This window comes from Chanodichthys erythropterus, chromosome 19 (genome assembly GCF_024489055.1).
Source record: "Chanodichthys erythropterus isolate Z2021 chromosome 19, ASM2448905v1, whole genome shotgun sequence".
NCBI lineage: Eukaryota > Metazoa > Chordata > Actinopteri > Cypriniformes > Xenocyprididae > Chanodichthys > Chanodichthys erythropterus.
In genome coordinates, this window is record NC_090239.1 from 23,738,191 (window position 1) to 23,762,677 (window position 24,487).

The window sequence follows — 24,487 nt, forward strand, 5'->3', positions numbered from 1 at the left end:
TAAGAAACGCGACGTCATCGCACGACCTCGATGACGTCTCACAAAACGCAGAAACTGCGTACGTCACGTCCACGCAAAGTTACTGTGACGTAGTACGCAAGTGTCCGCAGCTCAAGGCCTGCCAGTGGACGGAAGCACACAGTGATCGCAGAGCTTGTGTCTTCAAGTGGAAAACAAGACGAATACAACATACTGCTGTGCTCGGTGTGAAGACACGCGTCCTTTTATGATTCTGCGCTTGAATTATCTGTGTATCTTTTGAGAGGTGAGTAAACATTTGCAGTTTCACCGCTGATGTGTTTAAGGTGGGTGGTGGGGGAGGGTAACGCGGTGAAACACCACAGTAAACATCGCTAGTTTAGGCTAGTCAACATCTTAGGGCGTTATTTAACTTATTGGGGATTGATGTGTTTTACAGTCTGTTGTACAATGTACCATATCGATGTGGCACGTGATGCCAGCAATACTGTTGGTACTGGATGTTTACTACATGATGATTCTTATAGTATGGTGCTTTAAATCAGATATGCATAGTAAATGTTTAAAACATTTTATTTTATGCTTCTAAAATTACTTTTTGTTATTCTGTAAATGACATTATACTGACATCAATCTACACATTGACAGCATTTATTTTCCTATGATGCTCCAAATGCTGTTTATGAGTTTTGAAAGACAGCCATTTGTGTCCATGCATATCTCACTGTGCTGTGATCGTACAGATTGCCTTTCACAGTATACACCAGTTTTGATTTGATTTCAGTGCAGTGTGAGGAGTCTGATCAGAGAAACTGAGGTCATTGCTTGTGGTGGATGGTGTTGCGAGATGTTGAATTCAGGGCATTCGGGTGCGGTTCTTAATATTATTTTAGGAGATGATTGACACTTTCCATTCACGTTGATGTTAAGGAATGCAATGTCTGAAGTATGCATTAAAATTCAATTAAAGGTGCAGTATGTAAGATTTCTGTCCGCTAGAGGTCGCCTATTCAAAACAAAGGCTTGATGATGCCAAGTTTGTGGTCTCCACCTCAACGGACGGTGCAAAAGAATAGGGATTGGACTCAGGAAGAAATCATGTTCATGGATGTGATTATTAACGTTACTGTAGTATGAAGCAAAGCAGGAGCGAGTGTTGTGGAGCTGAACGAGGAGCTGGAGCGATTGTGCAACACAAAACTTTATTATGACACAGTCGCCGGCGCTGCTTCCGCTTTTCCGGTCATGAGTATGAGGTAACGCAGCTCTGTTTATCATATTACTTACATTTGAGAGTGTTGAAAATGATGTTATAGCGTTACTCTGAGCGTTCGCTCGGCGGCTGCTGTGAGACACTGTTACACACTGCAGTAAGATAGATCCATTTTACAATATTATATTAATGCTGGATGATTGTGTTGAAAAATGACATGCAATTAATTTTAAAAAACGTATTGTATGATGGATTTTTTTTGTATTACTGTTACTAAAAATAAAGCTGCATCTGATTATGCTATGTTAGCTACTTCACAAAATAGTGTTTTTCTCTGAGGCACGGTAAAGCATGAGACTCGCAAAAAATCAAGAAAATTAGATTTAGCTAAACAATAAGACTAAACATGTTTAGCTATATAACAATAATTCGTTTTTTGTCTATAAATATATCAAAACAGTTGTTCCCTTGTCTATTAAAACATGTAAATATTAAAGCGTCTTTGGTGTTTTCATGGTTTCTACAAAATAAAACCGGAAACCGAGGGTAACGCGGGTTTGACGCCATTGACAGGCGACTCCTCACATGTTAAAATTGCAATTTTCTCACGATTTACAAATAGTTGGAAACATTTGGGATGGTGTAAGTACTCAAGTGAACAAAATATATTACACTGGCCTAGTGGTTTTTGGATATTTTTCTGCAAAAATTGTACATATTGCACCTTTAATTACAAAGTCCTGATTCCTCAAGTATTGAGGCACTATTAAACTGTGCTGAAACGGATTTAAATATTGATTAGCTTTAGAGCAGCAACAACTAATTGATAATATCGATAATGAAAATAATCTGCTACGTATTTGATTATCATTTCTACGGACAAAGTGCATCTGAAATATAGCAAAGGACACATGGTGCATTCAGGATCATATTTATGAGTTGAACGCACAGGAACGCCACCACAAAGTTGTAAATATGAGTGGGAAGCTCTGGATTTTCTTATAGCTTACGAGTTGGAGGCGTGTCAGTGAGAAACATGGAGGAATACAACAATACTTAGCAGTGATGTTGTCAGGCTTTTTTATTTACAACAAAATTTGTTAATTGCCTGCATAAAATATAATAGCATTGTAATATAATAATATGTAATGATAGTTTACAGTGGTTTTTTAAGTTAATTAAAAACATAACAAAAACAAAAACACACCTGATGCTCATTCTTTTTTCCTCTATTTTAAGAACATTGTTGTATTTTTGGGTAGTTAATGGACTATATGCACAGAGTGTTCTTTAGAGCTTCTGCATTAATATAAGCCAGCTGGAAAACTTCCGGTGAGAGTCATGTGCTGGTGTGTTGAGCATCAGTAGTGTTATACTTAGTTTATAATCAGAATATAGTCACTTAAATAGTCAGGCATAGCATAATTTAGTTATTCAAACACAAGACGGCATTAAAAATAAATAAAGACGTACCTCAGTGTTGTTCCTCGACTAAATTCAATGCGACCATCAGTTTTCACACTTTTATGTGAAAAAAAAGCTTCAAAAATTAAATATTTATTGTGCACTTTAGTTAAATTAATTGAATAAAATGTGTGTTTTCACAAGTGTGCTGAAATCACTGATCTTGTGCTGCTCTGACTGACAGCTGCTGTGATTATAAAGAGAGAGCGGCGCTCGCTTTCTGTGTCATTCATTCACAAGAAAAGTTATTGTTTTTCATGAGATTTTCTGAGTATTTCATACTTCACAGTGACAAAATGTGTTTTTAAACCTAGTTATTTTATAATGTTTAATATTTAGTCAAAAACGAAGTGAAAAGTGATTAGAGCAAATGTCTGATATATGCACAAATAAATGCTACTTTGCCGCCACCTGCTGGTTAAAGTGGTAATTATTGTCTTTTTTATTTTTAAATAGGTTTTTTCTATCAAATGTTGAATTTCCTACTTTTTTGAATGTTCGGTTTTACAATGGAGACAATCTCAGAAGGATGAACAGATAATGTTTGTGTTCATCACATTAAAAATAACAGTTGAAGTGCTGGAGAAAATAATGCGTGTGTGTGTTTAATTACAGACAGCGTTTTTAAATGATCCCAATAGCTTCATCTTTATTGCAATCAATAAAACTGGTTTATTGGCAAATTAGGTAAATGTGAAAACTGCATTAAAATATGAATACAACATTAAAAAGTCAACCATTGATGGTTTTGTGTCGATGTACAGCGACTACAGAATGAACAGCTAACAGTTCACCGGAAACGCCCGAGCTGGCTTAACCACAACCAGGAAGTAACCGTGCATATAGCCTATTAAGAGAAGGTACACACCACCATTTTTACGTCATAAACACGACTTCCTAACTCGTAAATACGAACTTCCCAGGTGGACTTGAACACACCATAATCACTGAGCTGTTGCAGGATAAGTTTAGTCTGGTAAGAGTTAATATTTTTTGTCTGCGCTTTTGTTTTTGTTTTTTATCATTTTGTTAATTTAGTGATTTTATCTTAAAAACGGTGGACAAGCTATTCTTATTCTTTTAGACATTAGTGCCGCTTTTGACAACGTCGATCATACTCTTTTACTCTTTTTTTTGGTATTTCTGTCACCGTTTTAAACTGGTTTAGATCCTATTAAACCAGATGGTAACAGCTTTAGGGGAATACAGATCTGATATTGGGTCAGTTTCTACTGGCGTCCCTCAGGGCTCTGTTTTAGGACCCTTACTTTTTAGTCTTTATTTGGTCAGCTCTTACAGATTTTGGGTATCGAGTAGGGCTGGGCGATATATCGAATGCTTTTGTCACGCGCATTTCTTCAGTAAAGCCGGTTCCCTGATTACCGCTAAATCGCCATCACCTGCTTTCAAATGAAGCGGCATTTAATAGACAGAGCCGTAGTTCACTGATAAGACACGCAATATCGCGTTCAATATCGATGGCGATACATATCGATATTGAACGCGATATTGCGTGTCTTATCAGTGAACTACGGCTCTGTCTATTAAATGCCGCTTCATTTGAAAGCAGGTGATGGCGATTTAGCGGTAATCAGGGAACCGGCTTTACTGAAGAAATGCGCGTGACAAAAGCATTCGATACATCGCCCAGCCCTAGTATCAAGTATCACTTTTATGCTAATGACACACAATAAACATGATCAGAGTGTCTCATTGCTCACTAAATATATCTCTGAGATAAAATCATGGATGTCTAATAATAATTTTCTGTGTTTAACATTGATAAGACTGAGGTCGTGCTTATTTGTCATTCTCCTCATCAGCTCAGTAGGGCTGACCAAAGTCCTCTCATCATTGATGGTTCTGTACTTGAGTTTCAGATAGGGTTGTCAAAAAGACCGACTTCAGTAACAAGTCAGTCCCGAAATTTTTCAAAATACCAGCATTTCCTCCATAGCATTATGAGCGCTGTTGAGCAGACTCTGATTGGCCGTTGTGTTCACATGCTCAACAGATATGTCTGTGATTGGCTACAATGATTTATTCTTCAAAAACATGTTGTAAACGGACATCTTTGATGCTGACGGGAGTGTAAAAGCAGGCGCCTATGAACAGATCCCTAATATTGGTGTTAATATTGGTGATGCATTCGCTATATTTGTTTTCAATGCCTTCAACATTGGGCAGGATGTGGAATAACATTTATAATATAATGCTTTCTTTTATATATATATATATATATATATATATATATATATATATATATATATATATATACGCAAAACGCAAGGAGATGGAGGCTGACCTGATACCAATGTAAAGAGGGAAAGTCATATTTGCGCCTGTCATTGCAGCATCCTCAGCATAATATGCTAAATTTGAGTAATGACGGTCTCAGCTTGGGTCATTTGTTTTCAGTTCCCTGAGCAGTGTACCTGTTTAAATATGTATTTCTGCTTCGAGTCACTATAACGCTGACGATGCGTAAAGACGGCTTTTTAGGTCAGATTCATCACCCACTTTCCAGTTTTAGTATTTGTGTAGACTTTCATGCCAGTAAATATATTGATAATTTGCACCATTTTGATGATATTCAATATTTAACTTGATATTTATGCCTTTGCTCTATTGGCAAAAAAGCACATTACATTTATTGCAATATACAAACTATTGCACTTTTATGCTTAACAGGTTAGTTTCTAAATTCTGTCATGTCGTTTCAAAACCATAAGACTTTCCTTCATCTTCAGAAGGCAAATGAAGATCTTTTTGGTGAAATCTGAGAGCTTTATGTCTGATAACAAACCAGATCATATGTTTTGGTAAACCCAAAACCAATTCAGGGCCAGATGAAAGTGTACTCACTCATTTCTTTTTCTTTTTGTCTTTTCAGATTTTGAAGGTGAAGTTTTTCTTGAATGCCCAAGACACAGTCAGTACGGTTTTCAACATGAACAGGAATAAGCGTGAGAAAGAATATTACAGCATAGATGTAGGAGATTCAACGTTCACCGTTTTGAAGCGCTATCAGAATTTAAGACCAATCGGGTCTGGAGCACAAGGCATCGTCTGGTAAGTTTAATGAATTTTCTTAGCCTTTAAAATATAAAATAAGGTGGCTCATAAAAGCAGAAAGTATGCTGAATGAAGTACTTATGTTTTTCTTTTGTTTTTTTTTGTAGCTCTGCATATGACCACGTCCTTGAACGAAATGTTGCAATTAAGAAACTTAGCCGACCCTTTCAGAACCAAACCCATGCCAAACGGGCCTACAGAGAACTGGTCCTGATGAAATGTGTCAACCACAAAAACGTAAGACATGTTTTGTTCTGTCTCTGTGTTTATTAGGGGTGAGACGAGATGAGACACGAGATTGAGTTGACTTATAATGAATGTCATTTCAGTTCTAATTTTGACTATGAATGATCATGTGCAGTAAAAGACAACAATACTCAAGCACTGTAAAAGGTTTTACCACAAACTCGACTGACTGGCTTCTCTCCTGAATGAGTTCATATGAGTCTTCAGATCATAAAACTGTACATGATTTATGAGCTTCTACAAATTTTGACCTCCTTAACTCTTTTCCATAAATTGATCATAGAAATAAAACAGCATGAATAACAGTTTTCTCTTAGTCTTATTAAGTGCAAACAATAAGTGCAACCATAATCAAAGTCATCAAATAGAGACAAAATTTTTCTACAAGCATGATACAGAGCTTACAACTGCACATCCCAGCCTAAGATAGCTTTCATATTGGGAGAAATTTGCATGCATCAGAGAGCTGCTTTCAAAATGCGGGGTATTGAAATCACGTTTCAATGCGCGCATGCATTTTACTTTACACAGCAAAATCTCCAGAGTTAAATTAACTCTGCTCAAAGTACATATGGTCCCTCTCTAAATAGTGTTAAAGTAACACTGAAGCAGAGTTAAAGTTAATGAGATAATTAAGCAATTAATAAGGCTGTGACTGAAGTCAGTTGTAGTTCTTGTTTCTCTTTTCTTCAGTGATTCTGCTAGTTAACAGCAGGTGTTCATCAATAATGCACAATCATCACTTAATTAATTGCTTAATTATCTTGCTTAATTTGCTAACACTATTTAGAGAGGGACCATATGTACTCTGAGCAGAGTTGATTTAACTGGAGATTTTGCTGTGTAGATTTCACAATAGCATGCATAAGACAAGATAAGACATTTATCAGACGCTTAGGCTCTGTTGTGCAACAAATCCTCTGCCATCAGTCGTCTCGCCACTTACTCTCGTCACATGAACTCTGATTCCTGCTTCACTACGTATGACTGTTCAGCTCGTGTTGAATGAGCTGGATGAGATTGAAGCGAACATTATCCAACGGAATTAAATGTTTTTTATTTCTATAAAAAGCAAAATTACAGTGGAGGCGTAATGCAAACATAGCTGTGGCATATTCTATCCTAATTTTACCCTTACACTCTGTCATGGCAATATCGCGAAACAGCTTTGCACTTCGACGAGGAATCTTGTCACATTTTAATCTTGTCATACCCTTAGTGTTTATTTATTTTCATTTTATTTTATTAATGTAAATGTAATTTATTCCTGTGATCAAAGCTGAATTTACAGTCTTCAGTGTCACATGATTCTTCGGAAATCATTCTAATAGGATGATTCGCTGCTCAAGAAACATTTCTGAGTATTATCAATGTTGAAAAGCTGCTTCATATTTTTGTGGACACATTGATGCATTTTTACGGGATTCTTTGATGAATAAAAAGCAGAAAAGAAGGAAAAGCATTTATTATATTACATTTTTCATAACATTATAAATGTCTTTACTGTCACTTTGGATCAATTTAATGCATTCTTGCTGAATAAAAGTATTTATTTAAGAAAATAAATCTGACTCTAAAGTTTTGAATGGTAGTGTATATCATAGTAATTATATATTTTGCATAGTGAGAACTCAATATTGTCATAAATGGAAAATTCAGCCAGGTCTTTCATGCAGTGTGCTTTCATTTCACAGATAATTGGCTTGTTAAATGTGTTCACGCCACAGAAGACACTTGAAGAATTCCAGGATGTGTAAGTTTTTTTTCTGCTGTGAATTAGAATGGGACTGTATGATAAATGACACATAATATAAGTTTGGCCTTGGATTAATTCAAATAGGTAAAATAAAGAGGTGTAGGAAGGATTTGATGAGTTGCTACATGCAACTGAGATGTCCTGTTCTGAATGAATTATATACACATTTGTCATATTTGCAAGAGCTCACCCACATAAAGCACACATTTATATGTGCCATGTATGCTTGTTTATTTGTGGGTTCCACACTTCTTTACCTTCGTCTCCTGTCCTCAGGTATCTGGTGATGGAGCTGATGGATGCGAACCTGTGCCAGGTCATCCAGATGGAGCTGGACCACGAGAGACTCTCCTACCTGCTTTATCAGATGCTCTGCGGCATCAAACACCTGCATGCTGCCGGCATCATACACAGGGTACACACACACACACACACAATACTGACACTGTATTGCTGTATTTCAAAGCCTAATGAACCATCTTCTCTCTACATAGGCAGCATCTCCATAGCTTACTGGCTTTGAAACACTTCGGTAACGGTCACTTATGTGTGTCACAGAAATAGCTCTCCACGTGTAAAGCACAAAAAGACTAATACTCAGTTGAGAATTTTATTTTATCATGTTGCTAAACTAATGACTTGATACTATAAAACAGGATTTTTCAAACATTTTGATGCCAAAAATAAGGTTAGAAAGAAAGATAACTGTACTAACATCCAGTTAAATAAACCCTGTTGTTCGCCAAAACGTAAATTTTTATATTTTCATTTGATTGCATTACAATTCAACAAGATTAAATTGTTATTGGTTAATGCTTTTATTTGATTACCACTCTTTTTTTGTAAAAAAAAAAAAAAATGAATGTGTATTAAATCAGAAATCTATGAAAAAAATAAAAAAGACAACATAGAATTTCTGAAAAAAATAAAGCATTTCATAGGGCCCTATTATTGTAAATTGTCAAATTCAATTTTTTTGACATGCTTTTTGATCATTAAAATAAAAAAAAAACATTAAAATGGAATCCAGAAAAATTCTGAGTTTACGTTTTATGATTGCAATTAAATAGACATGGTTTTTGATTACTAAAATGCAATTTAACCATTTCAGAAAAAAACTAATTTTAACCCTTTACAGACCTGAAACAGCTTTAAATACATACACCAAAAACAAAAGTCAGTTGGAATGGGATCAGTGTTTAAACATGAATTAAATCCGGATATTGGAACAAAACATATAGTCCCTTTTAATAATCACTGGGATTTTGTTTATACAAAAACACATAAATTTTTACTTTCAGGAGAAAATTATCCAATGTGTCCATCTTGCCTGAATCCACTGTCATTAAAACATATTTTGCTGGACTGTAAAGGCCTTTGCACACGAAATTTTCTCGCGTTTTCGTATTCGTAATCCTAAAAAATCGTCACGCACAGAAACTTTGCACACTGAATCCGATGCGTAAAAATGAATGCATTGCGAAATCATTACAAAATGAAGTCTTCAAGCAGTGAGCATGATTTAGTTTCCTCTCTTCTTAAAAAGAGAAAAAGAAAGGAAATTTTGGGTCCATTCAATTCCAAGATTGCATAGAGAGAAAGGAGAGCTCAGCTCATCAAGGAGCTGCGGGATTATCCCGAACATTTCAAAGTTTACTTCAGGATGTCAGTGCCACGGTTTGATGCACAATCTGACTTTATATTCTGTATCTTTGTATTCCGCACGTTGTTTGTCATTCAGTGCTGCTGTTTTGTGCTGCAGAAGACGTGTATCAACTTGTCAGATGGCATTATGGATTTTTGCATTTGCATATGGTGGCTCTGAATCATCAAAATGTCTCTCAAAATGCGTGCCACGGATGCGAAAAATGCTCCGAATATTTTTTTTTTGACGGACGAAAGTTTCGGAGGCAGTGCAAATGCAATTGACATAACGTGACGTCGATTTTATTTTTTTACCGTGCAAAAGTTTCGCATGCGAATTTCGGACTCGGTGTGCAATGACCTTAACACTTCTAGGTTTTTTACCAAGTAAATCTGAATTTAGTTTTAATTTTTTTTTTTTTTTTTTTTTTTTACTAAACCTCATGGTGTTAAAAAAAAAAAGAGAAGGAAATAATATTTAAAAGGAAAAAATGAGCCATATGCTGCGTCCCAATTCGCCTACTTATACTACGTCCTAAAAGTATGTACTCTTTTTGTAAAGAAAAAGTACATACTTTTGAGTGTGTAGTAGAAGAGTATGCAAGTTTTGGGACATACTACCTCGTCATAACTGCGTCTTTAACGGACGTTCGGTTGCTTAGTTACTCAACCTGTAACTGTTTAAACTACCGTGTCAATCATCATGTCACAGTTAAAATCCTCCACATTTAAATTAAATTTATTTTCCTACCGTTTCGGAGAGAAATGTAGTCGCACGTTGATCTGCCAGTCATGGGTCTTTCATGCAGAGAACTCTCCTCATCTTTGCATAATGATGCATTTAAAAGTTAATGACCAAACACATCGTTATAAAAGTTCACAAAGCTGTTGCAGATGAAATATAATGTGGATAACATTTAATAAATATCTTTTTGTCAGGTTAGACACTGCTTATTAATCATTCAAGCCACTTTATCTTAACCGTCGTACCTCGCACGTCCGTCATGTTTGTAGTTTTTAAACACTTTTTATTCGTATTTGTAGTTCTAATCGAATCCTCGTCCACAGCGCAATGTGTTATGGGCAATATTAGCCGTTAGAAGTGTGCACGGATCTGCACTTCGAATTCTAACCGGAAAAAGTACACCATCCGGGTATCTTTGGAATACTCATTTCAACATACTACGATTTGGGACATACTAATTCTTTTTTCGAATACTATTTAGGTTGCATAGTATGCGAATTGGGACGCAGCACTAGTTTCTAAACTGTACATTGCAGAATCTTACCTCTGACCCTTGACCTCTTCTCTTCCCAGGATCTGAAACCCAGTAACATAGTAGTGAAATCCGACTGTACACTGAAGATCCTCGACTTCGGCCTGGCCCGGACGGCCGCCACCGGCCTCCTCATGACCCCTTACGTGGTGACGCGCTACTATCGTGCCCCAGAGGTCATTCTGGGCATGGGTTACCAAGCCAATGGTGAGTGCTAACCTGATGTCACTGCTTTTCAGCATGCCCACATAACGGGTCCCACACGACCCCAGAGCACCATTCTGCTGGATCTCACCAAATGGCTGTAGTGTTTTAACATTAAAAGCCCTTCTTTTGTCCAGCTGAACTAGTTTTCTGCATGCCCACGCACACTGAATGGGTTTGCCTGTAGCACTGAGCATTTAGAAAAGCATTAGTCTTACTTGGGAAGTGGAAGTGGTTCACTGCAGTGCGAAAATAACTGATCAATTTGAAGCCGAAAATGCTGACGTTATCCTAGGCGGTAGCGCTAAGGAATAATTGGCAGCGGGTCAAACTCAATCTCAACCGGTCGCTCTGCCTTCTTTGCTTTGCTTATGTCTTCTCTTTTTCCTCTATGCTACACTCGTGTAGTGGATATTTGGGCTGTTGGCTGCATTATGGCAGAGATGGTGCGGCACAAAATCCTTTTTCCAGGGAGGGACTGTATCCTTGTTTGCTTAGATTTTGTGCTGTTTTCTGAAGAGTAGTACCACGGATTATTGGCCCGTGATCCTACCTGACGTTCACTGAGATGTTTGCATGCACCTGTCACCTCCGTTGCATCCACATCATTGCACCCTGTTCTTTGTTTGATATTTGTGTGTTTGTTTTTCTTTTTTTATTGCATTGATCGTGGCATTTCATTTGTGAGATTTTTGGCAGTTTAATTTGGTTGTCATTTCATTTTTCAGTTGATGTCTGGTCTGTTGGCTGCATCATGGCTGAAATGGTCAGAGGTAGTGTGTTGTTTCCCGGCACAGACCGTATCCTTACCTGGTCGTCTTTACTGTCCCATTGTAAGTGTTTGTTTTTTGTTTTGTTATTTTACCCTTGATGTGTTTTTTCATTGATGTGCGAGTCTTTGAAAAGGATTGAATAGCTGAAATGAAGATCCGGATTAAATGTTTTGTTAACAGAAGGTAGTTAACAGTTTGCTCAGTTTTCCAATGTTTCCACAACACAATAAAGGGTCAAGGAAATTTTATTCAGTCAGTTTGGCACTCTTTGGTTTCCCCCTGACCACAGTGAAATCTCATTAGTCCAAAATCCCACTCCATTTTAAAGGGTTAGTTCACCCAAAAATGACATTTCAGTCATTAATCACTAACCCTCATGTCGTTCTAAACCTGTAAGATCTTCATTAATCTTTGTTCTACAACGTAAATGGCATAGTAGAGTGACAGGGAAGAGACTAAATTGATGACTAAAGTCGTTTTTTTTGTTTTGTTTTTGTGCACAAACGGTATTTTCATCACTTTATAACATTAAGGTTGAACCACTGTAGTCACATGGACTATTTTAACAATGTCTTTACTACTATTCTAGACCTTGAATGTGATATTTATGTTGCTTTCTATGGGGGATAAAGAAAAAAAAAAAAACCCTCAGATTTCATCAAAAATATCTTAATTTGTGTTCTCAAGATGAACAAAGGTCTAACTTTTCTTCAGTTGAAAAGAAATGAAGGTTTTTGAGGAAAACATTCAAGTCAAGTCAAGTCAAATTTATTTATATAGCGCTTTTACAATTGGTAATTGTTCAAAGCAGCTTTACATATTAGAAGCACAGAAAAAGGGAAGTGGTTAAAACTGTACAAACAAGCGTGGTAATATGTAACATATACAAGATGGTGCTACATTAAGCCAATGTCGGCTGACTCCCAGGGGTGGAAAAAACCCCCTAGGAGAAAAACCCAGCGTGCTAGCACTGGGAAAAAAGTCCTAGGAGGGAAAAAACCCCTTGGAAGATATATATAATATATGTAAATGGATATGGAGATCAAAATCTGAATTATACATTTTTATTATAGAGATTAAAAATAGATTATATATAAATATATGTAAGCGGATTCCAGGATTTTTCTCCGTATAGTGGACTTCACTCGGGTTCAACGGGTTGAAGGTCCAAATGTCAGTTTCAGTGCAGCTTCACAGAGCTCTACATGATCCCAGACGAGGAATAAGAGTCTTATCTAGAGAAAGCATCGCTCATTTTCTAAAAAAAATAAAAAATTATATACTTTTTAACCACAAATGCTCGTCTTGCACTTCTTCGCGATCCGCCACGCATGATGTAATCATGTTGGAAAGATCACGCATGAAAAGCAAGGGTGAAAAACATCTAATTTTCTTCTTTTTTTGTCCGACATTGTTCTTTTACTTTTTTTTTTTTGTAAAGGCTGTATGACTAATGGTGTGTTCACACCAGATGCAAATGAAGCGTTAAGCGGGAGTGATTTACACGTTAAGTTAATGCAAAGACGTGAATAGACATCCTGCGGTGCGATTCGCACGAATGACGCGGTGCGAATTGAGTGATTCAGGCGTTTGATGTGTGTAACGCGTGATTCACGCGAATCACGCAAGTTGAAAAATCTGAACTTTGGTGAAAATTCAGGAGCTTGCTCATGTAGTGACGTGATTACGACGTAGCGAGCGGAGGCAGAAATCCGAAACAACAATGGAGGACAAAATCATCGTTGCTGTACAATACATCTTCGTACTTTTATAGAAACAGGAATAAATAGGATCTTGCTTGAAAGAAAGTGAGTGAGGAGGTCGGACAATCTGGTAAGTTGTAAAAAACGCTCTTTACTCAATTTGAGCTATATATATTACATATTGAGACTACAAGCTAGCTAAAGCCAGCAAATTGAGCTCATTCGCCGTGTTTTACAACTACTTTCCCGCTGATGAGTTGATGTGTTTATTCAGAGGAAGTGTGCAGAAAGAAGTGGAAGAGTCTGGGACACATATTTAAAGGAGCGAATGAAGCTACGCACAAATAGCGCGATTCATTTGCGCAAGTCACGTCTGGTGTGAACTAGTGTTGCCATGATACCAAAATTTTGACTTCGATACGATACCCAATTTAAATATCACGATACCGATACTTAAACGATACTATGGCAAAAACCTAAAACGGCGGGAAAAGTAAATAAATAACATATGACAGAACTTCTTTCTTCACCAGTGTGCAGCTGATAATTCTGGATTTGAGCTTCATTGCCATAAAGTTAGTTAGATTTAATATAATTTTTAATGTTTATTATTTCCATGCTCACTAAAATTGTAAATTATTTGCTGTTATGCTTTTTTATACATGTAGGTGTTTTTGACAGTAAGATCATGTAAAGATAATATTACTGTAAATAATTAGATCAATGTTATTAAAGCATAAATTGGTTTAAAATAACTATATATACCCTTCACATATTTATATATTTTTAAAGTAATTTTATTTTTGCAAAAAAACTTGATTGGTACTTCCGCCTACGTCACGCGTGACCTTTCCAACATGATTACGTCATGCGTGGAGCATCGCAGAGCAGTGCAAGATGAGCATTTGTGGTTAAAAACTATAGACATTTTTTCAAACCTTTGGTAACTGTTGAAGTCCACTATATGGAGAAAAATCCTGAAATGTTTTCCTCAAAAACATTAATTTATTTTTGACTGAAGAAAGAAAGACACGAACATCTTGGATGACATGGGGGTGAGTAAATTATCAGGAAATTTTAATTCTGAAGTGAACTAATCCTTTAAAATGTAATATAATCTAATTATAAGTACGTCATTTTTGGAATCTGATTACATAATCCAAATTACATTTCATCAGGTTCTATCCAGCACTGTAGATTCTGTTAATGTAATTAGGAAATGTGCTAGAGTCTTTCTTAAATAATAAAGGTTTTAACTCAAAGTGAAACATCATATGTATCTGACACAGAAGTGACTCAAATCTTAGAGAGACCTGATGATGTGCCTCCAGTCTGTAGTTTTCCTTAGCAAGTAATCTAAAGATATCGACCAGTGGAACAAGGTGATCGAGCAGCTGGGCACACCGTCTCAGGAGTTCATGATGAAGCTCAACCAGTCTGTGAGGACTTATGTGGAGAACAGACCTCGCTATGCCGGATACAGCTTTGAGAAGCTCTTCCCTGACGTGCTCTTCCCTGCGGACTCGGACCACAACAAACTGAAAGGTGAAGGATACATGTGCGATATTTAGGTCTGCCACAAAACCCTTTAATAGCTTTGTAGTGCTGTTACACTGTAAATGTTGATTTTGTACATTGCTTTTAGAAAATGATTGTTCAGACTCTGATTGAATGTTTAAAGATGCAAATAGCAGATATATGCAAACTATATGCAACCATAAACAAGCAAGAGTTATGCGAATGATGCTAGACTATTGGTTGCAAATATTGTTTTTATATTATATAGTTGTTTTATAGAAGTAAACAAATACCACCTGCCGCTGACTAGCAAAAGCGAGTAGCACAGACAAATCTACTAAGTTCAGGCATATTTTTATTACAATTTTTTTAAAAATAAATGAATAGTAATAACTTTATTTTGTATAGCAACTTTAAAAGTTGGTTTCTCACAGCGCTTTACAACAAAGACAAAAACAGCAGAATATAATAAAACTACATTTAAACAAATGCAATAAATAAGCAATTATTTAAAAACAACAGTTCAACACAACAAATACAAATAATTATAAATGAAAATGCATATTAAACCAGTAGCCCAATAGTTAAAAGCTATCCAAAAAAAGAAAAAGAAAAGAAAATGTTTTAAGTTGAGATTTAAAAGCCCTTCAGATTTTGCTGTTGCTTCGGGCTAGGCATGTGACGGTATCACATTTTCCTGTTGCGATTAATTGATGAAGCTTTTATCACGGTATACGGTATTATCACAATATTAAAATAAGTTGCAAAACCATTTTTGTCATAGTTTCATACTCTGACTGAAATCAAACAGATTAAAATGCAAAAGAATTAGGCTATAAAGAACAACAGATAACATTTTACTCTATTTAATGCATGAACTAAGATTGAGCAATAGCTACATTTGTTACAGAAAGTGTTATTTTTTTGTTAATGTTAGTTTAGAAACACAACTGATCATTGTTAGTTTTATCTCAGGTCCATTAAATAAGTTTTTTTGAACTAAGAAATTAACATTAATTAATAATAAGTATTTTTATTGTCAGTTTAGTGATAATGAATTAACATGTTAACTAATGAAGCTGTATGTTTTCAAAGTTTTACTGAACAATAATCAGAACATTTCTAATCATTAGGGCATGTTGTAGTCCAGATTAAAATATAAAAATGTTTAGGTTTGAAAATAAATTTTAAGTCTTCAGTATTCAGTATTTGGTGCTGTGATGAACAACACTGAGATTACAAAAAAATGAATGGCTGTTTGAAGCATTTTAAAAACTTCATTAGCGCAGTTACTTTGTTTGCACGGTTTCCGTGGTAACCGCTGCACGCTGCTGTTCCATCAGCGCCCTCTGCTGTCAGAGAGTGAACGCGCACTTTCATTCAGCTCGTCTCCTTCACTCGTTCAGTCATGTGCTTCTCGTGCACGTTGGGATTGTTTACATCTGAGCGTGTGTCCTTTTGACGCAGAATACAGCGGTGTTGTGCATTTTATACGACTGATGGGTAAAGTATTCTTAATTGCCTTATAAAATATTAATAATTGGTAATAAATTATTATTTACGGTATTCTGAAGTGCCGACGATTACAATATCGTGCATATTCATTATCGCAATTTATCGCATTACCGAATATCGGCACAAGGCTACTTCGGGCTTTAACCCTTTGAACCCCCTGCGAAAAAAAATCAATTAAATTACTAATCAGGAATAACACAAAATAGGTATCATTTTAAATCTTAGGAACTCAGTTTTTAATGCATCCATCCATCTTAATGTGTGCCGAGTAATCCCTCTAAACTGGAGTGTACTGCCAGCGGCGCCACCTAGCTAAAAAAAAAAGAATAATCATATTTTTCAAAACTACTGCCTTGATTAACACAAAATAGGTGTCATTTGAAAGCCTAGAGTCTGACATTTACAATTACTGTAGCTAATTTGATTAATTCCTAAGTAGTGCTGAGTTATTTGCTAAAAAAAAAAAATCATAATTTATGAATTACTTTTTTGTACTGTGTACTGCAATGTGTCAAAAACATCATATGGCTCAGATAGTCATGTGTGATATGTCATTTGAAAGGACTCACGGAGTAGAATACAACAAGCATAAATGTTTTGGGCTTTGACTAAACTTTTGACTAAACCGATGCAGCGTTTATGTCATGTTTTGGCTCGTAACTACACGAAACATGCTTCGATTGTGGACATCATTATTTACTGCAGATTCTCACAATTAAGATGAGTCCAAAATCAGCGCAATCCAATAAGCCGATCACGCAATTACGACACAGGCGCACTAACTAAAACTATAAATTTAGCTATCACTTGGCATTTCCACTTAAAACTTCATGAAACATGCATAGATTGTAGAAAATGGCACATCATTACTTACAGTGGATGCTTCCTATTGAAATGAGTCCAAGATCAACATAATCCCATGCTTCTATCACGAGTTACTCCACGTGAAAGGACGATTTAAAAAATGTCCATTAGGGGGCGCCAATGGCAGTTCCAAATGCTGTAACTTTTGATTTCATCATGTGATCACCACAAAATTTGATCCAGATGCAGCTCACATATAGGGGAACTTCATCTCGTACCTTATTTTCTTAGGTATTGCATATCAAATAATAAGAAAGATGTAAAATTATGATAAATTAAATACATTTTTTGTATATCAGCCATTTCTCAGCATGAAAATGTCCAAATATAATCTTTTTTTTTTTTTTTGTCTAAAAATTTTAATCATTTTATATCAAACGATACTTACCTTTTGAGTCACCTTGCTAAAGTTTTGGAGTTATGAGTCTTTTTGTGTGTGTCACTCAGAAAAAACATGACTTCAGGGCTTAAAGAGTTAAAAAAAAAACTAAAACTTGTTACAAACTTAAAATTTTTTGAAATACTTGGGTATTCTTGTTACTCCAGAGTTCACAGCCATAATCCTTTGGCTATTGGGTAATATATAAAAAAGGGATGAACCTTCTGCTTCAAAAGGAAATATTTCAGCACAGGAAACTGCTCATCAAGCCATTTCATGGGGTCTTTAACTGTGATAATCCATGACTCACAGTTGCTTATTGCTTTAATTAAAGGTGCCTTCAATTCACAATTATACTTGACTAAAGTCTGTTTCAGTTTGGCTTCTCCAGACACATTTCCCTTCATTAAACTGCAGTAATCCAAGATAAGCATGATTGTTCATGGTGAATTTCCTCTCAATTCAGTTTCTAAATTAAATGCAATTATTTTGCAGCGAGCCAGGCGCGAGACTTGTTATCCAAAATGCTGGTAATAGATGCGTCGAAGCGAATCTCAGTGGACGAGGCCCTCCAGCACCCCTACATCAACGTGTGGTACGATCCGTCGGAGGTGGAAGCGGTAAGTGCTTCAGAGTTCATTATTTCTGCCCCGGCGGCAGCGGGGTGCTCGTTGACTTCACAGTCCAGATGGGAGCTTGCTCTGCATGAACTCTCCAGAGAGCAGGACTGGTGGAGTGCATGACGTCTTATTTTCTTTCCTTTGTGATGTATCTGATTGACATTTATCTGCTTGGTTTCAGCCGCCACCGGCGATCATGGATAAACAGTTAGATGAGAGAGAACACACAGTGGAAGAGTGGAAAGGTGCTTTTTTTTTAATGTCATTGACTTTTTTTATATGGTGTCATTCATAATATTTAATCATATATGACTAAATGAGTCTTATTCAACTTTATATCAAGATAACTGTATATATCGCACAATTCAATAAATAATGCCAATTTTTGGAATCCATTGAATCAAATGCACTTCAAATAAAATATTTTTTATGCACGTGATTATTTTCTGTTTTTATTTGGATATTGATTGACACATGAAATATTTGTAATAACTTATGTAACACCTAAGATTCAAATGTTTCCTAACATGCTCCTTATGCTCCTCTGTATCTGTTCTCTGATCAGAGCTGATATATAAGGAAGTGCTGGACTGGGAGGAGCGAACGAAAAACGGGGTGATCCGAGGACAGCCGGCCTCACTAGGTTAGTTTCCTCCTTGATTTATGAAACCAGTTCTGTGTTAGGCTTTTCAATCTATGGTTAACCATGTGTTAATTGTATTTAACCCCAGGTTAAGAATGTTTTAACCCTGGATTATGTTTTAAGCCTTGATCCGAAGCAGGTTTAGAGTTAGAAGAACCGACACGTGCTGCATGGGGAAAAAATTAAATTTTAAACTCATGCATTAACTGTCTTGATAAGAAAATATTATGTTTACAATTATTTTCACAGTAGTTATAAAAATATCCAGTCCATTTCCATCTAAATAGGAACATCAACCCAAAGATTACAAATGTATGTATATGTTTCAAAATGCAATTAATCCATCAATATAAAAGTTATTTTTCATATTGAAAATACACAACAAAGTAAGTTGATCCACATATATGCCTCTGAACTTTGTCAATACTAATCTTATATTCAGGCATTTGACTAAAAATACATTCAGCAGTCGCTCCCAAAATGAATTCAACGAGTCGTCTTGTTAATGTTATAAATTAATATGTCTCTGTTTGTCATTACCGATTTAAAGAATATCTGGCGCCACCACATGGTTAAAATAGACACATTTACAGAGTACACTGGTATTAAAAACAGCTTTTAAAAACGGTTCATGATTCAGTTTTGGGGAGCGTGACAGAAGTTTGATGCTGTCGTGGAACAAGCAACAGCCGGCATTTTTCCTCCTCCAGACTCGAGTGCCTCATCTTCTTAAAACCATTTTTTTTTTTTTGTTGTTGATCACAAAGTACAAAACAGATAAGGAAAACTAGGATGCTGGCTGTATTCAGAGCACCACAATTACTGTTTACAGTGGGTGGAATGGTGCGCTGTGATTGGTTGAGAGCGGATATATCGCATTTTGCAGAGAAAGGTGACTAGTGTTTGTCACGTTTTGGAAAGAAAGGGAGAAAACATGACAGAATAACACGACGGATATTGCATTTTGCGCAAAATTACTTTTCAGTACTGATCAAATACAATACTTAATAATTTTGGTGGAAAAATCGCGATTTGGAACCAAACTCTTCATTTATTATAGCTTGTCAAATTTGCCTCTATTTGGGTGTGAGCAAAAACACAATGTTTTTGTGTGTGTCCCTTTAAATGCAAATGAGCTGCTGCTCCCGCCCCCTTTCCAGAAGAGGGCGGAGCTTTAACAGCTCAACAACAACAAAGCTGGAGAATCTCACGCAGCCAAAATGACGAAAGTGTTCAGCCTTACATTGTTCAAACCGGAGTCGACACTGATGGAGAGACTCAGGAAGTGTTACCAGCATTGTGAAGTGTGAACACATTTCCAGTTTCAGCAGTACCTGTCTGATAAAAATGTGTTGTGTTTCTCAGCACAGGTGCAGCAGTGAGCAATGACTCCCACGAGCCCTCGACGACGTCCTCCTCCTCCACAAACGACGTCTCGTCCATGTCCACCGACCCCACCCTGACCTCGGACACAGACAGCAGTCAGGAGGCGTCCACGGGACCGCTGGGCTGCTGCAGATGACTATCCTCGTTCATCCAGTTCCTGCTACCATCTGTCTTCACTGGCACAACAACGTTCATGCCAGTTTGGAAACGTGTCCTCCTTTCTTTCTCAAACTGACAAGTTCTTTTTAAGTCCGTTTTAAGAACGGAGGTAAGAGTTTTTGAGGGCATCTTAAAAGCTTTTACACCAAACCAGCGTTACTTTGATTGCTTTCATTTTGTTTTTGTACTTTAATTTTGCATCAGATTGAAGCTAGCGCTACGTCGTCTTGCCATTTGGATGTGGAATGATTTGAGTTTATTTGTAAAGATGGGACGGTGAATATATTTTTGAGATGTTTTATTTTTTGAGAGTCATTTTAATCACTAATTAGTGGAGGTTCATTAAATGGCACATCCATTTCCTGGATAAATGAGTGTTTCCACATTGTTACTACTGTTTGGGAGTCGGTGGTGTGTAAATGCATCTGATCGCAGTTTGTTTGGCTGCATTTTGTTTTGGTCTAAGAGGCAGAGATGGTTTTAATATGACCTGTGTACCTAAAACACATGTTTAGTTGAAAGTTTTATTTGGTTTGGTTTTTTACAAAAACACATTTTAAAGCTCTTTTAGGGTCTGTAAAATACTCTTTCTAATTTCAGTGCACAAGATTTACTTTACACGCTAAAAAATGCTGGGTCGAAAAATGGAAAAACCCAGTGATTGGGTTGTTTTAACCCATCGGTTGGGTTAAATGTTTGCCCAGCTTGTTGGGTAGGTTTATTAAATTTACTAAAATTACTATATGGCTGACTTAAAATGAACCCAAAATAGGCTGGAAATTAAAAATCAGACACACAATTTCTAGAGTCAACAATAATAATCAAAAGGTGAACATTTATTAATAAACAAATATTGTTTAATTATTATTCATTAAATGTTCACTTATTACACATCAAAATCTCCAGAGTTAAACCAACTCTGCTCAGAGTACATATGGTCCCTCTCTAAATATTGTCAAAATAACACTAAAGCAGAGTTAAAGTTAATGAGATTATTAAAGGTGCCCTAGAATCAAAAATTGACTTTACCTCGGCATAGTTGAATAACAAGAGTTCAGTACATGGAAATGACATACAGTGAGTCTCAAACTCCATTGTTTCCTCCTTCTTATGTAAATCTCATTTGTTTAAAAGACTTCCGGAAAACACGCGGATTTTAACATAACACCGACTGTTACGTAACAGCCGGGGACATTAATATGCACGCCCCCAATATTTGCATATGCCAGCTCATGTTCAAGGCATTAGACAAGGGCAGCCAGTATTAACGTCTGGATCTGTGCACAGCTGAATCATCAGACTAGGTAAGCAAGCAAGAACAATAGCGAAAAACGGCAGATGGAGCAATAATAACTGACATGATCCATGATATCATGATATTTTTAGTGATATTTGTAAATTGTCTTTCTAAATGTTTTGTTAGCATGTTGCTAATGTACTGTTAAATGTGGTTAAAGTTACCATCGTTTCTTACTGTATTCACGGAGACAAGAGCCGTCGCTATTTTCATTTTTAAACGTGCAGTCTGTATAATTCATAAACACAACTTCATTCTTTATAAATCTCTCCAACAGTGTAGCATTAGCCGTTAGCCACAGAACATAGCCTCAAACTCATACAGAATCAAACGTAAACATCAAAATAAATACTTTACTCACATAATTCGAAGCATGCATACAGCATGCATGACGAACATCTTGTAAAGATCCATTTGAGGGTTATATTAGCTGTGTGAACTTTGTAAATGCACTGTAATATAGTCGAGAGCTTGTGTGGCAGGGAGCACGCAAATTAAAGGGGCGGTGCGCTGCCAAAATCAGTCTATAGTTAATGATGCCCCAAAATAGGCAGTTAAAAAAATTAATAAAAAAAAATATCTATGGGGTATTTTGAGCTGAAACTTCACAGACACATTCAGGGGACACCTTAGACATATTACATCTTGTGAAAAGCATTCTTGGGCAACTTTTAAGCAAATAAGTGATGATTGTGCAGTAGTGATGAACACCTGCTGCTAACAAGCAGAATCACCGAAGAAAAGAGAAACACACAAACTACAACTGACTTCAGTCACAGCCTTATTAATTGCTTAATTATCTCATTAACTTTAACTCTGCTTCAGTGTTATTTTAACAATATTTAGAGAGGGACCATATGTACTCTGAGCAGAGTTAATTTAACTCTGGAGATTTTAATCAATTTCAATTTCCAGCATACTTTGGGTTCATAGCGACCAATACAGTAATTTTTAAACAATAGTTGAGTTAAATAAAACTAAAAATTTACCCAACATCTGGGTTAAAACAACCCAATCACTGGGTTTGTCCATTTTCAACCCATCTTGGGTTGTTTTTAACCCAGCATTTTACATTCTATTCTCTCTGTATAAACACGCTTGTGTTTTCAAATGTCACCATATGTAAACTAGCCTGTACATATTTCAAGTTGAAACACAGAAAACAGTAACTCACAGCTTTCATTACGCTTTCCTTCAGCGCTGTACAGTCCTGTAAAAGGAACACAACACAGTTCGTCATGTTTGAACACTTCAGTATGTGATATGAAACCCAAATTGGTATATGAAACTCTTTTGATTTCTTTAGACTTCACAACCAAACTGCATATACCAATGCAATCTTATTCATTATGCCATGAGAAAAAAGAACTGCTGTGATTTTTTTTTTTTTTAAATAGTCATTTTGGATGCAGCAAGCAATGCTAAATGAATGGAGACATATTAGGTTGGAGGTTCAAAATGGATCCCAAAACAACTGCCGCTTTTTATGGACTGTAAAAAAAAAAAAAAAAAAAAAAAAAAATCCTGTCATAATCAGATACAATTTTCCAATGTTTCGAGAAAAAAAAAAGTAATGTTTTGGAATGTAATTATGTGTTTACAATGTATGTAGTGTAAACTCTGCTCCTCCTACTGTACACAACACGACCCTTACGACTACAAGCTAAATCCAAGACTAAAATTTCATCATTGGGTTTTTATTTTGCTTTCAAAATGGAGAAAGTGCCTGAGTCCAGCATTCATTCCTGAATGATTAGAAAGATAAAGAAATTTGGGTGAGGTTTTTCAAAGTTATACTGTTCATATCATGTTGGAGTGTCTATTTTTCTATTGTATTGGATGTATATGATGTAGATTGAAGGTTGGGGCATGTTGAGAGGATGCAATGGGACGTTTCCTCAAGCAAGGTCTTTCATCAAAGTAATAGCAAATTGGAACATGTTTTGGTATTCATATATGGTTTGCAGCTTTAGTTTATGGAAATATGCAAGATATTGCAACGAATGCTGTAGATGGGAACTACATTTCCCATGAGGCAATGCTATCGAATGTACATGAGTATGTATGGTGATAGTTGGGAGGATGTAGGAACAGAAGGTTTGTGTTTGCATAATGATTGGCATATATAATCTTATATTTGAGTTGCATCCTGAACTTTTTTTTTCATTTTAAGTGCTCTTAATTTTTCTTTGCTGTTTTTATTTCATATTTAGCTTTTATTTCATCTCTCAAAAATGTTATAATTCAGATCAAAGTAGGCTTTGATGAACTACCTCACTCTAAATTTCTACAGATTTTTTTTTTTTTTTTTTTTTTGCGACGTAGTTGCCCGTAAAATGTTAATACAGATTTCATTATTTATTTATTTCTAAAGTGAACTATTGTCAATAGTAGGCAACGTATAGTTTTGTACATTATGTATACTTCACCTAGAAGTAAAAGAACTGAAATGTAAATTTGATCTTTTTGTTTAATTTTCTTTGTACTCATTTTTTACAGTTCATGTGCAATACCCACTGCTGTCATGCTAGTTGTAATCGGTAGATCTAGACTTATTAGTTTTATGTACCCAGAGGTAGAGATATATTTGGTACTGTCCAATAAACACGTTTTTTTTTTTTTTTGTCTTTTTAAATCAGATTTTTTTTTTTTTTTGCTTTTATTGTCAATGTTACATAATCTGTCTTACCAAAAATGAAATTCTGTGGCTGATGTTATCAAGTTTCCATGTTTAGCCACAGGACTTTGATCAACCTGGTAAGTCCAATTCAA

The 24,487-nt window shown here is 36.0% G+C and overlaps 1 protein-coding gene across 2 annotated transcripts; it reads left to right on the top strand.

The window, feature by feature from the left end:
* Positions 1-115: 115 nt before the first annotated feature.
* Positions 116-23,270, top strand: mapk8b (mitogen-activated protein kinase 8b). 2 transcript variants are annotated; one of them, XM_067370236.1, is made up of 12 exons: positions 116-265; positions 5,550-5,728; positions 5,839-5,968; positions 7,672-7,730; positions 8,010-8,148; positions 10,696-10,861; positions 11,587-11,658; positions 14,697-14,879; positions 18,106-18,230; positions 18,412-18,475; positions 18,796-18,873; positions 20,244-23,270. In XM_067370236.1, the coding sequence occupies exons 2-12, from the start codon at positions 5,607-5,609 to the stop codon at positions 20,393-20,395; spliced, it is 1,290 nt and encodes a 429-aa protein (XP_067226337.1). In that variant the 5' UTR covers positions 116-265; positions 5,550-5,606; the 3' UTR covers positions 20,396-23,270. The 2 variants fall into 2 exon arrangements, with proteins under 2 accessions (XP_067226337.1, XP_067226338.1); XM_067370237.1 differs by having other exon boundaries at positions 20,239-20,389.
* Positions 23,271-24,487: the final 1,217 nt, after the last annotated feature.